Genomic DNA, 14,127 nt, shown 5'->3' on the forward strand with positions numbered 1-14,127 from the left:
TTTCTCATCATATTCTAAAGTTATAAAATATACAGCCTCCACGTACAGAGACTGCAGGATGTGTACTGTGTGTCCTGTGCTGAACCAGGGTTGGAATCGGCAGACACTGGCTCAGTGGTGTTGATGGATTTGCACTGATCAGGCAACCCTCCAATGATGAATGGGATTCATTTGTGAAATGCTTGGCCAGACTGCCCTCTATGCACATAATGTTAAAGGACATGGTATTCGATCCAAAGCTCCTTTAGCATCGTTATGTCACTAATTCAGCTTATCAGCCTCAGCCTCATTGCTGTTGCTTCTACCTGGGTGCAAATGTTGCTGAGAAAAAAAAATAATAAAGGGCAATGTGAGATAACAGTTCTTCTTTTCCTACAGAAAAGAGAGTTACCAAGAAATCTTTATTAAGGATCAACCTTCAGTCAAACACTGAGAAGCTCCTATGGGAGTCTTTAAGCAGAAAAATTCCCCACCCTCAGTGGGGAATCTCACTGTCCCTAAGACAGAAAGAATCAATATAAATAAATATGTGTGTGTGGGTGAATACAGCTATACATCTATTTTTTAAAGGAAAAAAAATGAAATGTCTTTGAGCACTGATTTCAAAAAATGACTAGGAGTTAATGGGGCAAAGAAGGTGTGATGGACCTGGAGATGCACTACCAGGATCCTCCTTTAAGGACGGGCTTGTTTCTCCAGCTGTCCTGAGGCAGACATCACCCATGAGTCCCCTCAGGAACTACCTGAGTTGCACAAGCATGTCACCTATGGTCACATCCCACCTAGGGCAGCCCACCTTATTAACTGATGAAGGGAAATTGTATAAAGACTCAACCATTTCAGCCCCACTCATGACAACTCTAAAGGCTCATTCTAGCTCCCAGTTCTCCATGGAGTTCAAGAAGGCTTTTGGGTGTGCATCCATGAACAACCTGCCTGCCAAACTCAGAGTCTGCTTCCCAGAATCCATCCTGTGACTAAAAGGAGTTACAGCAGAGGGGTAGGACTGAAGAGAGGGAGGAATAGTCTTCTACAAGGGATGGATGGTAGTGTGTGAAAGACCTACAGAAGATCGAGACCTGTTTTGCCCAGAAGGCACTAGGTAGGCAGGAGGTTACAGTAAGGGCTTTCAGCAGCGCAAAATCCATCTTTCTCTTATCTGTTGTGCACATAATAAATAACATAAACATTCCAGTGTAAAGGAGCCCTGGAATTGAGTATTTCTTTTGAGGTAGCCAGCAAAGGTGGGGGTCTGACCTCTGAGAGCACACCACTGTTAGTGATACCAAGCAGGACCTTGTGGGACTCCTGGGCACAAAAGCCTTCCTGTGTCCCCCATTTCTTTGATTACAGGAAATAGGCTTCCTTCAGCCTCCATGACCTTCCCTGAGTTCCAACAAGCAGATTCAAACAATTGCTAACTAGGGAAGGGAGGGGATGCAGAGACCCGGGAGGAGCAGTCAAGAGAAACAATAGTACAGCCTTGGGGCAGGGTCCTGGTTCCTCCTCAAGGGATACACATAACAATATCTTTGAGCTGTTTTGCAGATACTGAAACCTCCACCAGGTGGGAGAAGTTAACAGTGCGCTGCCCACAAGCACCTAGACACCAGACGGGTTGGAACCAGGAGGTTGATGATGCTGACTCCCACTTACCTCACCACCAACCAATCAGAAGAATGTCCACAAGCTGGTCACACCCTCTTTGAACAATTACTATAAAACTCCTCACTAGCCCCTCCTGGTTGGGATACACAGTTTTGAGGGCATTAGCCTGCTGTGGCCCCCTTTGCCTGGCAAAACAATAAAGATATTCTTTTCTACTTCACCCAAAACTCTGTCTCTGAGAATTAATTTGGTGTCGGGGTACACAGGCCAGATTCAGCTTCATTAGCAGGATATGTTTTTATCTCCAGTTGGTTCCCAGAACCGAGGTGACCCCCCGCCCCTACTAAAAAGGATGGTTTGCACTTTAAAAGGAAGGAAGAAAGGGACAACTAACACACATTGTCTGCTTCGCAATTTTGCTCAAAGCTGCTTACTCCTCGATACAGGCATTATTTTTCAGGCAAATCATTTCATTTAAGTAGAAACCAGAAAAACAGTGACAGGGGAAATGGGGTTGGCATTCCTGAGTTTCTGCAAGTTCAGAGAGAAGGCCTCCACAGCAATAGTAATAACATAGTATATGACACTGGAACCAAAGATTCATATCTTTCCATCTCTTCATGTCATTCTTAATCTGATAGATCTGGAAAGTACATTAGGTTGGCCAGTGTGTCCTTTAATCTTTACTGAGACTCAAGGGCTTCTTTGACTATTTTATAAAGAGGCAAATACGCACTCTTGGTGAAAATATCCTCTGCGATTCACTGGGTTATGATGAGGAGTATCGAGCAGGAGGAACTTTTACAAAGTGATTTAGTAGTTTTAGTAGAACAGGGCACTGTGATAGAAGAGAGATAAAATAAAGAGGCAGAGGCTGGGAAGAGTCTACATCCTTGCAATCACAAGGATATGGTGATTTGAGGACATAGATGGAAAACAGAAGACTCTAAGAGAAGTCTCAGACTAGGAAAGACTGCAAAAGCATTCCTTCTGGTATTCCTGATGTGAAAGCCCTTCCACATGCTAATTAAAAAAATGAGCACACGCACAAACAAAGGAAGAAAATATCAGACAGGGTGGTTTTAAACTCTATCCTGCAGTGAGTTGAGATGGAATTGGAAAGGGTTTTGAGGAGATAAGAAAGGGTGAGATCATATGAGAGACAGTTTGGGTGATAAATACAATTAAAATAGCCTTTTGGGGCTCTGAGCACGCCTAAGTCCTCCTGCTGGCTTTGTCATGACTGCCATCTGCGCAACTCAGAGTGTTTTCTGCAAGCTGGGGTCTCTCCATGAATAATTTGTTACGAGGCTATAAGATAAATATCAATACAACAGTTGACAGTCCATTAGAAACTTCCATAGCAATTTTACAGAGTCCTATTTATGTCGGTTGAGTTTAATGATAAAAAAGAAGCTTGGGTTTTATGTGTCTCTTTATTTCATTTTCCTAATGCTTCAGTTTTATTGTAATTTACACACAACGGAAAAGGGGGAAAATACTGCTCCTTCCTCAAGATAGTTTGAGAAGTACTGAGCAACAGAAGGAAACCAGTTTGGTGGGGGGCCCCATGTTGCCTTGCTGGTTCTATTTGACACCATCGCTACATGAAAAAAGCCCAGAATTGAGAATCTTGGGCTCATTTGAGGCTCTTATGAGCTATTCTCTGTTGTCAGCCGCTATGGTTGTTCTCTCTCTCTGCCCATATTGCTGTGAAATAGGACTGAGCCAGTTCAGAGTGTTTACAATAAAAGATATGGGAGTCAATTGGGAGAACAATATGGGTGTCAACTGGGAGAACAATATGGGTACTGAGTTCAGTAGGTATACCTCTGGTCTACATGCTGTCTGACTCCGAGCAGGACCAATCTACAATTCAAGTTAAAAGTCAACCTTACTAAAGGAAGTAGTGATACCTGCTACAATAGGAATGGACCTCAAAGATTATGTTCAGTGAAAGAAGACAGATATAAAAGAATATATATTGTATGAGTGCATTTGGTATGAAATGTCCAAAAAGGCAGACATATAGAGACAGAAAATAGATGAATGGTTGCCTAGGGTTGGGGGTAGGAGAGGAGAGTGATAGTAAATGGACATGAGATTTATTTTTAGGGTGGTGGAAATGTGCTAAAATTAGATTGTTGTGATGATTGTACAACTCTGTAAATATCCTAAAATGTTTGACAGATGGGGGAAACTGTTTCTTCCTCAAAATAGTTTGAGAAGTGCTGGGCAACAGAACTAAACCAGTTTGGTATACTTTGAATTTTACACATAGAACAGGTAAACTTACGATATATAAATTATATCTCAAAAAGAGCTGTTATATAAAAAAGTAATCTCTACCAGTAAAAAGAGCCGGCAACTCAATTACTCTCCAAATTCTTAAAATATGAGTGGAAAAAAAAAAAGTTATTAGTATGATACGCCTCTAAGGAAAATGGTACACTGTACTGAGTGCTTTATGGATATTCTCTCATTTAATCCTGACAAGAAATATACGTGTTCATTTTTTTTTCACTTTTGATAGTGAGGTAATTATGGCCCAGAAAGGGATGACATTATATCCAATGTCACTAAGATGGTAAATGAGGAAGTTAAAACTTAAGCTCTTGTCGGTCTGACTAAAAAAATATATACTCTTCACTAAACCAGTGATCTGTGATCCATTTTGCAGACGACCAGTAAATATAGGCATTCAGAAGACCCTGTGCTGAGGTGGTTCAGAAAAAATGCAATTTCCAAATCAGACTATGAAGTAAGTTTTTCTGTATAACACATATACAGATCATCGTATCCCAATAATCTTTTATTGGCATTAGTTTACATTGAGAATACACACGATTCACAAAGTCTTATTCATCTGATAGTGATTAACAGGAAAAATGCCCCTCTTCTTACAAAACTATGCAGATTTACTTTTAGGTGAGTTATAGAAGACCTATTTGTGAAAAGTATTTTTATTACCCTATTGATGAGGTGTCTCTTTTTTTTTTTTTCGCCTCATCTGTACCCAGTGAAATAAAAGTTAGAAAAATATTCCTGCAAATGTGCTAGAACCTGTTTTATAATCGGCTGATACTTCACATTGCAGATGACAATCATCCCAGTTTAAAAGGCAACACTATGGAGATGGGCTTTGTATTGTTAGAGATATACATGTTTTGCATATCAATGGTAAAAATGAAAGGAAGGATCAGCAACGTTACCTTCCTCCACCAAAAAAAAAAATCATCAGGATTCTTACCTGCCAGTGGAGGATTATATTCCAAATCAAACCAAGAGTCAGTTTATGATTTCCATCTACTATGTCAGTGCTTCCAATATTCACTAAATCAACCTGTTAAAGATAAAGGGGAAACATTTGAAGGAAGGAGACAAAATGTCTGTTCGAAAAGAAAAAAAAAAAATGCAAAGGTAATTGCATTTATCTATTTCCAGAGCCTAAGCAGCATTATAGCTTTTTAAGAATAATCTAAAAATGAAACAAACTGCATTTGTAACTGCACTTTCTGTAACAAACAAGTGTCCCCAAACACATTTACAAAGAGATAGGAAATGAGTGTACTTTTAGTGTATATATAAATTACTGCAGATTAAAGAGTCCAATAAGAGTATCTCCAAATAAAATATATAACAATGATAACTCAAAAAGGATGCCTAAAATTAAAAAGTGCTTCCTAGGACATAATTGAAACTCAAAAATAGAAATTTCATCAATCCTTTTATCTAGCTCAGAGGAGTGCTATTGTAATTAGGGGTGCCTGCATTTGACTAAAATGTCCTTGCTTTAGAAATACATGTTAGAACTCTACTAAACAATGGAGCTAATGGCCAGCTCTCTTTTCTCTATCTAGGACTGGGTTTGGGAATTAAAATCTGGCAGAGGTTTATTTTTTCAAGACAAATCCCATCTCCTGTCCTTCTTGCTCCTAACATTTTTAGGTGGAGTCAGGTTACACATAAACATCAGGCAAATGAGCACATGAAAAGATATTCAACATTACAAGCCATTAGGGAAATGCAAATTATAAACATAAAGAGTTAACACTACATACTTATCATAATGGAAAAAGTTTAAAAAATATAGTGACAATATCAAATGCTGATGAGGATATAGAGAAATTGGGTCACTCATGCTTTGCTGGTGGAAATGTAAATAGTACAGCAACTCTGGAAAACATTACCAGCAATTTCTTACAAAATTGAACATGTGCTTACCATACAATCCAGCAATCGGGCTCTTAGGCATTTATTCTAAAGCAATAAAAACTTCTGTTTATACAAAATCCTATACTTAAGTGTTCATACTAGCTTTATTTGTAACAGCCAAGAACTGGGAACAACCCAGATGCCATACAAGGGTGAATGGTTAAACATATTGGTGCATCCATACCGTGGACTACCACTCTGCAATGAAAAGGAACATCTATTGATACATGCAGCAACTTGGGTGAATCTCATGGGCATTATGCTGAGTGAAAAAAACAAAGCCAATCACAGAGGGTTACATACAGTATGATTCTATTTATATAACAGCTTTGAAAAGACAAAATTATACAAATGGAGAACAGAGTCGCAGTTGCCAGAGGTTAGGAACTGAGGTGGGGTGGGAGGGGCAGGTGGATGTGTTTATAAAAGGGTAGCACAAGGGATACTTGTGATGACGGATCTGTTCTGCACTTGACTCTGATGGTGGATACACAAATGTACACATGTGATAATGCTGTAAAGAACTAAAAACACGTGGCCACACACACACAAAAGTACAAGTAAAACTTGGGAAACATAAATACTACTGGTGGATTGTATCAATGTTGATGTCCATGGTAATCTTATACTATAATTTTAATGTATGTTACCATTGGGGTAGAGCTGGGTTAAGGGTACACATGATCTTTCTGTATTATTGCTTATAACTACATGTGAATTTACAATTATCTCAAAGAAAAAGGTTAACTTTAAAAATTAGTATCCAGGGATACTTTAAATAGAGAGAATATCACAATAAAGCAAATATGCAACTTCAGATTAAGGTCTATACAATGGGGCTGAAACTGTCAGAGCAAGGGTTGAGGGCTGAGAATTCAGATTTATCTCCCTACTTACTATCCCTAGGCTCACTGAGCCCTTGGGTTGACTTTTCTTTTGGCTGTCTCCAGGACTCTGCCATTTTGTCTTGTCCTGAGGGTATTGACCTGAGAGAGTTTCCCATTTATCCTCCTCTAGATAGCTTCACTAAATAGCCGAGATTCATTTTGGTTAAACCTTTCATTCTCTCAGGCTCTAAACCTTTACTGAACTAAGTCTCACTTGGATCTATCTTTCCCTCTTGTCTCTTCCTCCAGTAAGATGGGTTTACCATTTTCTCACTCAATACTAAAATATATTCCTTATCATTCATCTTAATTTTCTAAATCCTATTAATTATAACTTTTAAAACTATGGAGCTATGTGGGAAATCCAGGTGAAAATAATAAAAAGGCTACTCTTCAGTTTCATTGCCAAATCACTCCCAATTACTCCCCACGTAAACTTATTTGTAGGTTCAATGGATAATCTAATACTTACATTTATTTTTATATCCCAACTATATACAAATTATTGGTGGATTGGATTAAAACAAATAATTGATACAGAAAATGTAGAATCATTGAAATAAGGATACAAGATCTAGATACAAGTCCATAGTTTAATTCCACACATAATTTATAGTAGAGGGTATTACTAAGCTATGCAATAGTTTACATGTGAGGATGGTACCACATGGACATTACAGAGAAGTCAGCCTGAAGTAAATGGACAGCATATAAATGGACATTTAAGTAAGGCTGTATTGAAGAGTGGATGAGCAGAAGTCCTGAAAGCTGGTTAAGGTGAAAGACCTTGATTTTCTTGGGTATAGGAAAGTCAAGGTGATACTGCCATTGTAACACATTACACATCTGCTTATTTCTACAATGCAAATGCTTCTCATTGGACAGCTGAATTTTAGTAGTACCCCCATGCAAATTTTTCCTAATTCAGTGCTGAAGTAAATATCAGAATTTCAAATTACTGAGCATTCACATAGATTTTTTTCCTATACATGCAAATAATAATTTGCCATGATACCTTCATTTTAATTATACAAAGTAGATACAACAAGTTTCTAGAATTTAGATCCCAGGAGAGATTAATAACTCCTGAACAAGAAAGCACCATCATCTACATTTCATCTAGGGATTCCTCATGTGGCAGTAGAGGGGAGGAGTTCTCCATGTGGAAAAGATGCTATAAATTTAAGAATTGATTTACTGATAAATTCATTCAACAAATTCATATGTCAGGCACTGATGTACTTAGAACACAAAAGGGAAAAATACTCCTGCTTTCTGGAACTTAATTATAGTGACAGTGAGAATCAGACCATATATTTTTGAAGATTCAATTATTTAAATAAAGAACATGTGATTTTTAGAAAATAGATATACTTGGGGAATCACTGCTGGTAGTTAAGTTTAGTCTTGCCATAGGGATCATCCTGGGGAGACTAACAGCAAGCAACAGGCACTTAGATACCAGCTGCCCCTATCCACTCTCATAAGCTTGTTCTCTGTGTGAGCAGGGAGATGATTCCTCCATTTATTTATCCCCCCAAAATCCCTTTTAAAATCCAATCTATATTATATCAGGGACTGTGCTCAGGCCTGATAAAGAAGACTAAGGTAGAACCCCTACTGTCAAAAAGCTCACAGGCTAATAGCAGGTCACAAAATAAAAGTTAATTAAAATTAGATAGGATCCAAAAATTCCGCTTCTAGGTATATATCCAAAAGAATTGAAAGCAGAGACTCAAACAGATATTTATACATCAATGTTCACAGCTATTCACAATAGCCTAAAGGTGGAAATGATCCAAATATCCATTGACAGATGAATAAAGAGAACATGGTATATATATACAACGGAGTATTCTTCAATATTAAAAAGACAGGAAATTCTGATACATGCTACAACATCAGTGAACCTTGAAAACATTATGCTAAGTGAAATTAGCCAGCCATAAAGTGACAAATATTATATGATTCTCCTTACGTGAGATACCTAGAATAGTCAAATTTATAGAGAAAGAACGTAGAATAGAGGTTACCGGGGGCTAAGAGAGAGGTGATTACAGAGTTTTTTTAAACAGGTAAGAGGTTCAGTTTGGGATGGTGAAGACGTTCTGGAGATGGATAGTGGTGATGGTTGCATACATAGGGGAATGTATAATATTAATACCACTCAATTGTACACTTAAAAATGGTTAAAATGGTACACCAATTTTTAAAAATGTTTAAAGTGGTAATGTATATGATATGTACATTTTACCACAATAAAAATAAATAATAAAAAGAAGCCACTGGTGCATACACACACACATGCCTTAGACAATATCTAAAGGAATGTGCATGGTTGTGTTCCAATAAAACTTATTTATAACCACTGGAAAAAATTAGGTAGGCAACTTTGTCTCATGGACGCCCAGTAGAGAAAAAGAAATTTTTGTGACAGTGCAAGCAAAAGAAAGAGGAAATATTCATTGTTGACCGAATCTGTAAAGAAGGAATATAAAAGTGGAACAAATAAAGGGGGGGGTGTGGAAGGCATGCCAAGAAGACACATGTGACTAAGGATATGGGGGGCAAGCGTAAAAGATATTACATGATTGGGAATTAGAAGTGTTGTACTCAGGGACAAGGTGGCATGTGTGAAGTTGTTAAACAATCTGGGGCAGGATTATGAAGAGTCTTAAAAAAATCTCAAGGAATGCAAGGAACAAGTTAGGGCACTATGAGGTAGAAAAATAATAATACCAGAGAAGTTGAACAGATCTTGGCTAATTCTTATGGGCACTGAGAAAAAACTAGCTGAGATTCATTATAAATGTCTCTAACTAGTACAAGGACGCTTACATTTTTGTCAGGGACAACAAACCTTTTCACAATTCTCAACTCTAAGAAATGTGCATTTTATAGTAATATACTGCATCTTTAATTACAACTTTACAAGTGATGCAGTGATAACCATTCGACCATTTCTTTTGTCAACCTTCAATAAACAATAAGAGCATAGTAGTAAATCTTAGTTTTACAGGGATATTCTGTAGACAGTTACAGTAATGCAATCCAATTTATGTAACTTTCTGTTGATTTGCAATTATATTTTGTTAGTTCACTTTTTTTATTGCCAGTGTTACTCACTATACCATCCTATCCAGTAGGCCAGTTTTGTTGGTGGTGCTTGCCATAGGGCGCAATGAGTAAATAGCATGGCTTTTAAGTGGTATTTCACTCATATATTCTCAACTGTGTGTGCCTTAGAGGGTAACACTTATCACACTGCAGTTATTACCAATCATCATTCCTTTCTAAAGGTTCATATTTGATCAAGTCGTGTTGTCATAGGTGGGTATTTTGTCATCCTGTAGTTGGGTTGTAAGAAACATAACTATCCCCATTTTTTGAGTGGTAAACTATATGTTAATCTTTGTACTGTTTTCTGTGTCTGTGTATATGTACATATGTATGTGTGTATATATAATTTCATTTTTGTTCTTTTTTAGAAATATTGTATTTCTTTATATATAAGACCACACAAATATTATTTTACACAAATGCATGAATGAGACCTTATACATGCCTATCTCCTGTTTTTCTTGAGACAAGTTTTCTTTTCCATTTTGCTTGCCCCACTTTCTTCCCAACTTCTTCCCTAATCTGAACTAAAAAACTCCCTGTTCATATGATCAGTGTATGTGTGAGTGTGCATGTGTGATATCCTATAAACACAAATTTGTGAGGTTTTATAGTCTACAGAAAATGGCATATTATTCAGGTTCTATTGACTATTGCTTTTACTAAACAATAATCCCTTTCATTTGTTCATTTTCATGGCTAACCCATTTGACTCTCAATTTTCGTATGCCTGATGTTGTTAATAATGCCCCATATCTCACCATGTAGCTATGAATTATATTGATTTTTTAAAATCATTACTAGCTCTTCTCAAATAATCATCACCATGCCGCACAATTGCTTCTCTGTTTTCTTTTACGTAGTTTTTTCCTAATATATGCTCTGGAATTATATCTTCCAAGGATTATCAATCTAATTTCCAAATAACTATGAAAAGGGAAAATTAAAATATGTTAATATCTATGTTAAATGAATAATTATGTGTCTATCTAGTAAGCAAAACAAAAACCATTTATATGACATATATGCTAATAAATGGATTCTGTGTGTCTGTGTGTGGGTGTAACAAGCACAAAATAGCAGGCAATTCAATCTTGAGGTCACTGAGGAGGCCCAGAGTTATGCTTCCCTGTTTTGCAGAATGAAAGCATCTGATACCAAATGAATAGGTGTGAAAATTGACATTATGTGTGAAAATTAAATAGCATGCATTGAATTTTTGCAGAAACAAGTTCACCTCCACATGAAGATTGGCTTTAGAGTTCCTGCAAACAGGCCTAAGACTCTACTTAGAAAGTAACATTAGATTCTGGCTCAGAGTTTTGCAGTGTTATCTGTGGAAGATGTTTTACTCAAACATAATTCTGGAATATATAGAAAATTCTCACCATTTGCTTTTTTTTTTTTTTGGGCCACACCGCAGCACACAGGATCTTAGTTCCTGGACCAGGGATCGATCCCGGGCCCCCTGCAGTGGAAGCGTGTGGAGTCCTAACCACTGGACCACCAAGGAATTCCCTCACCATTAATGGAACCTTACCGTGGCTCCAGCAGAATATTTAAATGTGAACTCATAGGAAAAAATCCCTTGGGTTAGGATGAGCAGGCTGTAAAAAAATGCACCTAGGAAACTTAAGGAATTGGCTTTTGGAATACAGTAGTCTATTGTTATCCATTTTATAGGTGTGAGAACACGAATTGAAGGGACTTCCTATTCGGTCCCCACATTAGTAGCTAGACTAAAATATATGATTTTGTACAAAAATTTATATTTAGTAATTATATTATTAATATATAAGTATTTCAGAGAGCACTGCTCCTTCCTGGTGTTCTACCTACTAAAAGAGTTTACTAACTACTGGGCATGAAGAACAATTCTTTTCCATTGCTTAGTCAAGAGAATAATGTTTGTTTTATCTGAGGTTTTGTTTTATCCCCAGTTCCTTCAAGGCTTGGATGCAATCTAGCATTGTCAGTAATATTTTCTACAAGCTAAATTTAGAGAGCCCACGGTGGTTATATTGAAAGGATTTATACATATAATACTGATATATGTAAGATTTAAGAATACTTAGGAAAACCATAAGATTTAAAATGAACCTGAAATGTAATGGTTTAGTGAAAGGAGATTACTGACCTAGACAAGTTTATATTATTTTTGATCAGCTTTACAGGAAGAAGAAAAGCAGAATGAGTTCATCAGACATAAACTTGCACACAGTGACTTTGGAATGAGGAACATTTGACATTTAAAAAATTGCAATAACCAGGTCAAATAATGAAAATGGAACTTCTCAGGGTAAAACAGAGGTAAAAGATAAGAAAAAAGATAAATAAATGCAAGGGAGTGATATTCCTTTGATATACCTGACAAGGTTCTAAGGAATAAATCTCTTACAAATTTTTCCATGCTTTTGACATGTTTGGTGGTGGCAGGGAGATGGATAAACTTTTCCAGTTTTAGTTTGTAAATAATTTAAGCATTTGCATTCCTAACATGGATGTTGTAGAAAGTTATATCTCATTCAATAAAGGAACCATCATCTTTCCAATAAATGATATTTTTGCCTTTTTAGACAACCACTGAGAAGGACATTTCATAACTACAGGGACTAATGAAAACACATCTTGTATCACTCAGCCAGTTGATACTCGGTCAGGGCTAGGAGGTTCCTCATATGTTTCAAAGGATGTGGTTCTTCCAGATCACTTCAGATTTCAAGATTTATCCTAAGGAGGAGTCACTTTTGTTCCTTAATATGCAGAATACAATCTGAGCTTTTATTTTCATTAGGCATGGGGTAAGGGATAAGGTTAAGCAGTCTTTGTACTTATCAGTCTTGGTATGTGCGTTTAAATAACCGAAAAATGCTGCAGATTAAATCTTATAAAATAACTTCACATAGAACGATAAGATTATAAAAGGGACCATGAAATATCATCTTTAAAAGTGTGAGTGGATTTCCTTAACCAGAATCTTAAACAATAGCTAACATTTAGGGAAAAACCATGCATTGGGATTTATCAAATAAACAGCCCTCCTGATAGACCTCATGCAGATACTTCTACCTTCTATATATTTGGTTCTTTCAGATCCATACATTTCTTTCTCATAAACTGTTTATAACAGAGAATCTCTTTCCAACACTCAAGACAAATAGGATTTGCTTTTTAAATGTGCTAAGTGCCTTTTATAAAACATCTGCCATCATGTAGTCAAGCTAAAGAGACTTCTCCATATTCAAGAGAAATTCCTCAAGTATTTATATAATCCTTCCAAATATAATGCATTTAAAAGATCAAAAATTTAGAAAAAGCAAAGGAGTTTCACTGCCCTGCAGCATGTGCTTTTATACTGTGTTTAAGGTTCATATAAAATTTTAAGACTTATGGGCAAAAATCATACCCACTTTTGCCATTGAAAGATGCATGTATTGAATCTTTTATTATTAACCCCTCTAACTTCAGTGACTAAGCTTTACATATTTAGTCATTCATTAAATATTTTTCACCATCCACCATATACCACATATTCAGTGTTGAGGACAAAGACTAAAAAATGGACTGTTTTATCAAATTGCTTAAACACTAGTGAAATGAGTTAAAATTTCTCTCTATTTTGGATGCATTTATGATAATCATACATCACAAGGTAACTCTTAACAGAACTGTGTTTTTGTTTGTTTATACATTTCCTCTTTGACACTAAAGATTTTAAGCAGTTACTTTAAAAAATCTCATAATGTTAAGGAAATATAAACATTAAAATGGTGAAAGAATATTGAACCAAATATAGCAAAATAGAAATTTCAATGCAGGTAGTCTTATTGAACATAAGGTGCAGAACTAAACTTTTTGGCAAAGTAGCTCTTATAACTAAACTAAGCAAAATTTCGTAGATGGAATATTGTATACTAGAGGGCATCATTTGCTGCCCTCTATAAAACTGCCCTCAAAAATGATTTCACAAGATAGAGTAAGATAAAATGCATACACACTTTCAATATAATATTATTTAACTTGAATTTTTATAAATACTATGTATCTTATACCTGGCAATATAGAATGCCACTTTAACGACAACAAGAACCCTATGTAACCCATGCAACTATGGTCAACTAATCTATGACAAAGGAGGCAAGGATATACAATGGAGAAAAGACAGTCTCTTCAATAAGTGGTGCTGGGAAAACTGAACAGCTCTATGTAAAAGAATGAAATTAGAACACTCCCTAACACCATACACAAAAAAAAACTCAAAATGGATTAAAGATCTAAATGTAAGGCCAGACACTAT

At 36.5% G+C, this 14,127-nt stretch overlaps 1 protein-coding gene across 13 annotated transcripts in view; it reads right to left on the reverse strand.

The window, feature by feature from the left end:
• The window catches only part of DMD (dystrophin), a 2,398,628-nt gene that overhangs the window by 1,826,066 nt on the left and 558,435 nt on the right, over window positions 1-14,127 (reverse strand). For all 13 annotated transcript variants that reach the window (XM_055081921.1, XM_055081920.1, XM_028482834.2 and 10 more), the window contains one exon: window positions 4,859-4,951. In XM_055081921.1, the coding sequence (XP_054937896.1) occupies window positions 4,859-4,951 (93 nt within the window). The remainder of the gene's footprint in view (window positions 1-4,858; window positions 4,952-14,127) is intronic.

Source organism: Physeter macrocephalus, chromosome 21, assembly GCF_002837175.3.
Source record: "Physeter macrocephalus isolate SW-GA chromosome 21, ASM283717v5, whole genome shotgun sequence".
Taxonomy (NCBI): Eukaryota; Metazoa; Chordata; class Mammalia; order Artiodactyla; family Physeteridae; genus Physeter; species Physeter macrocephalus.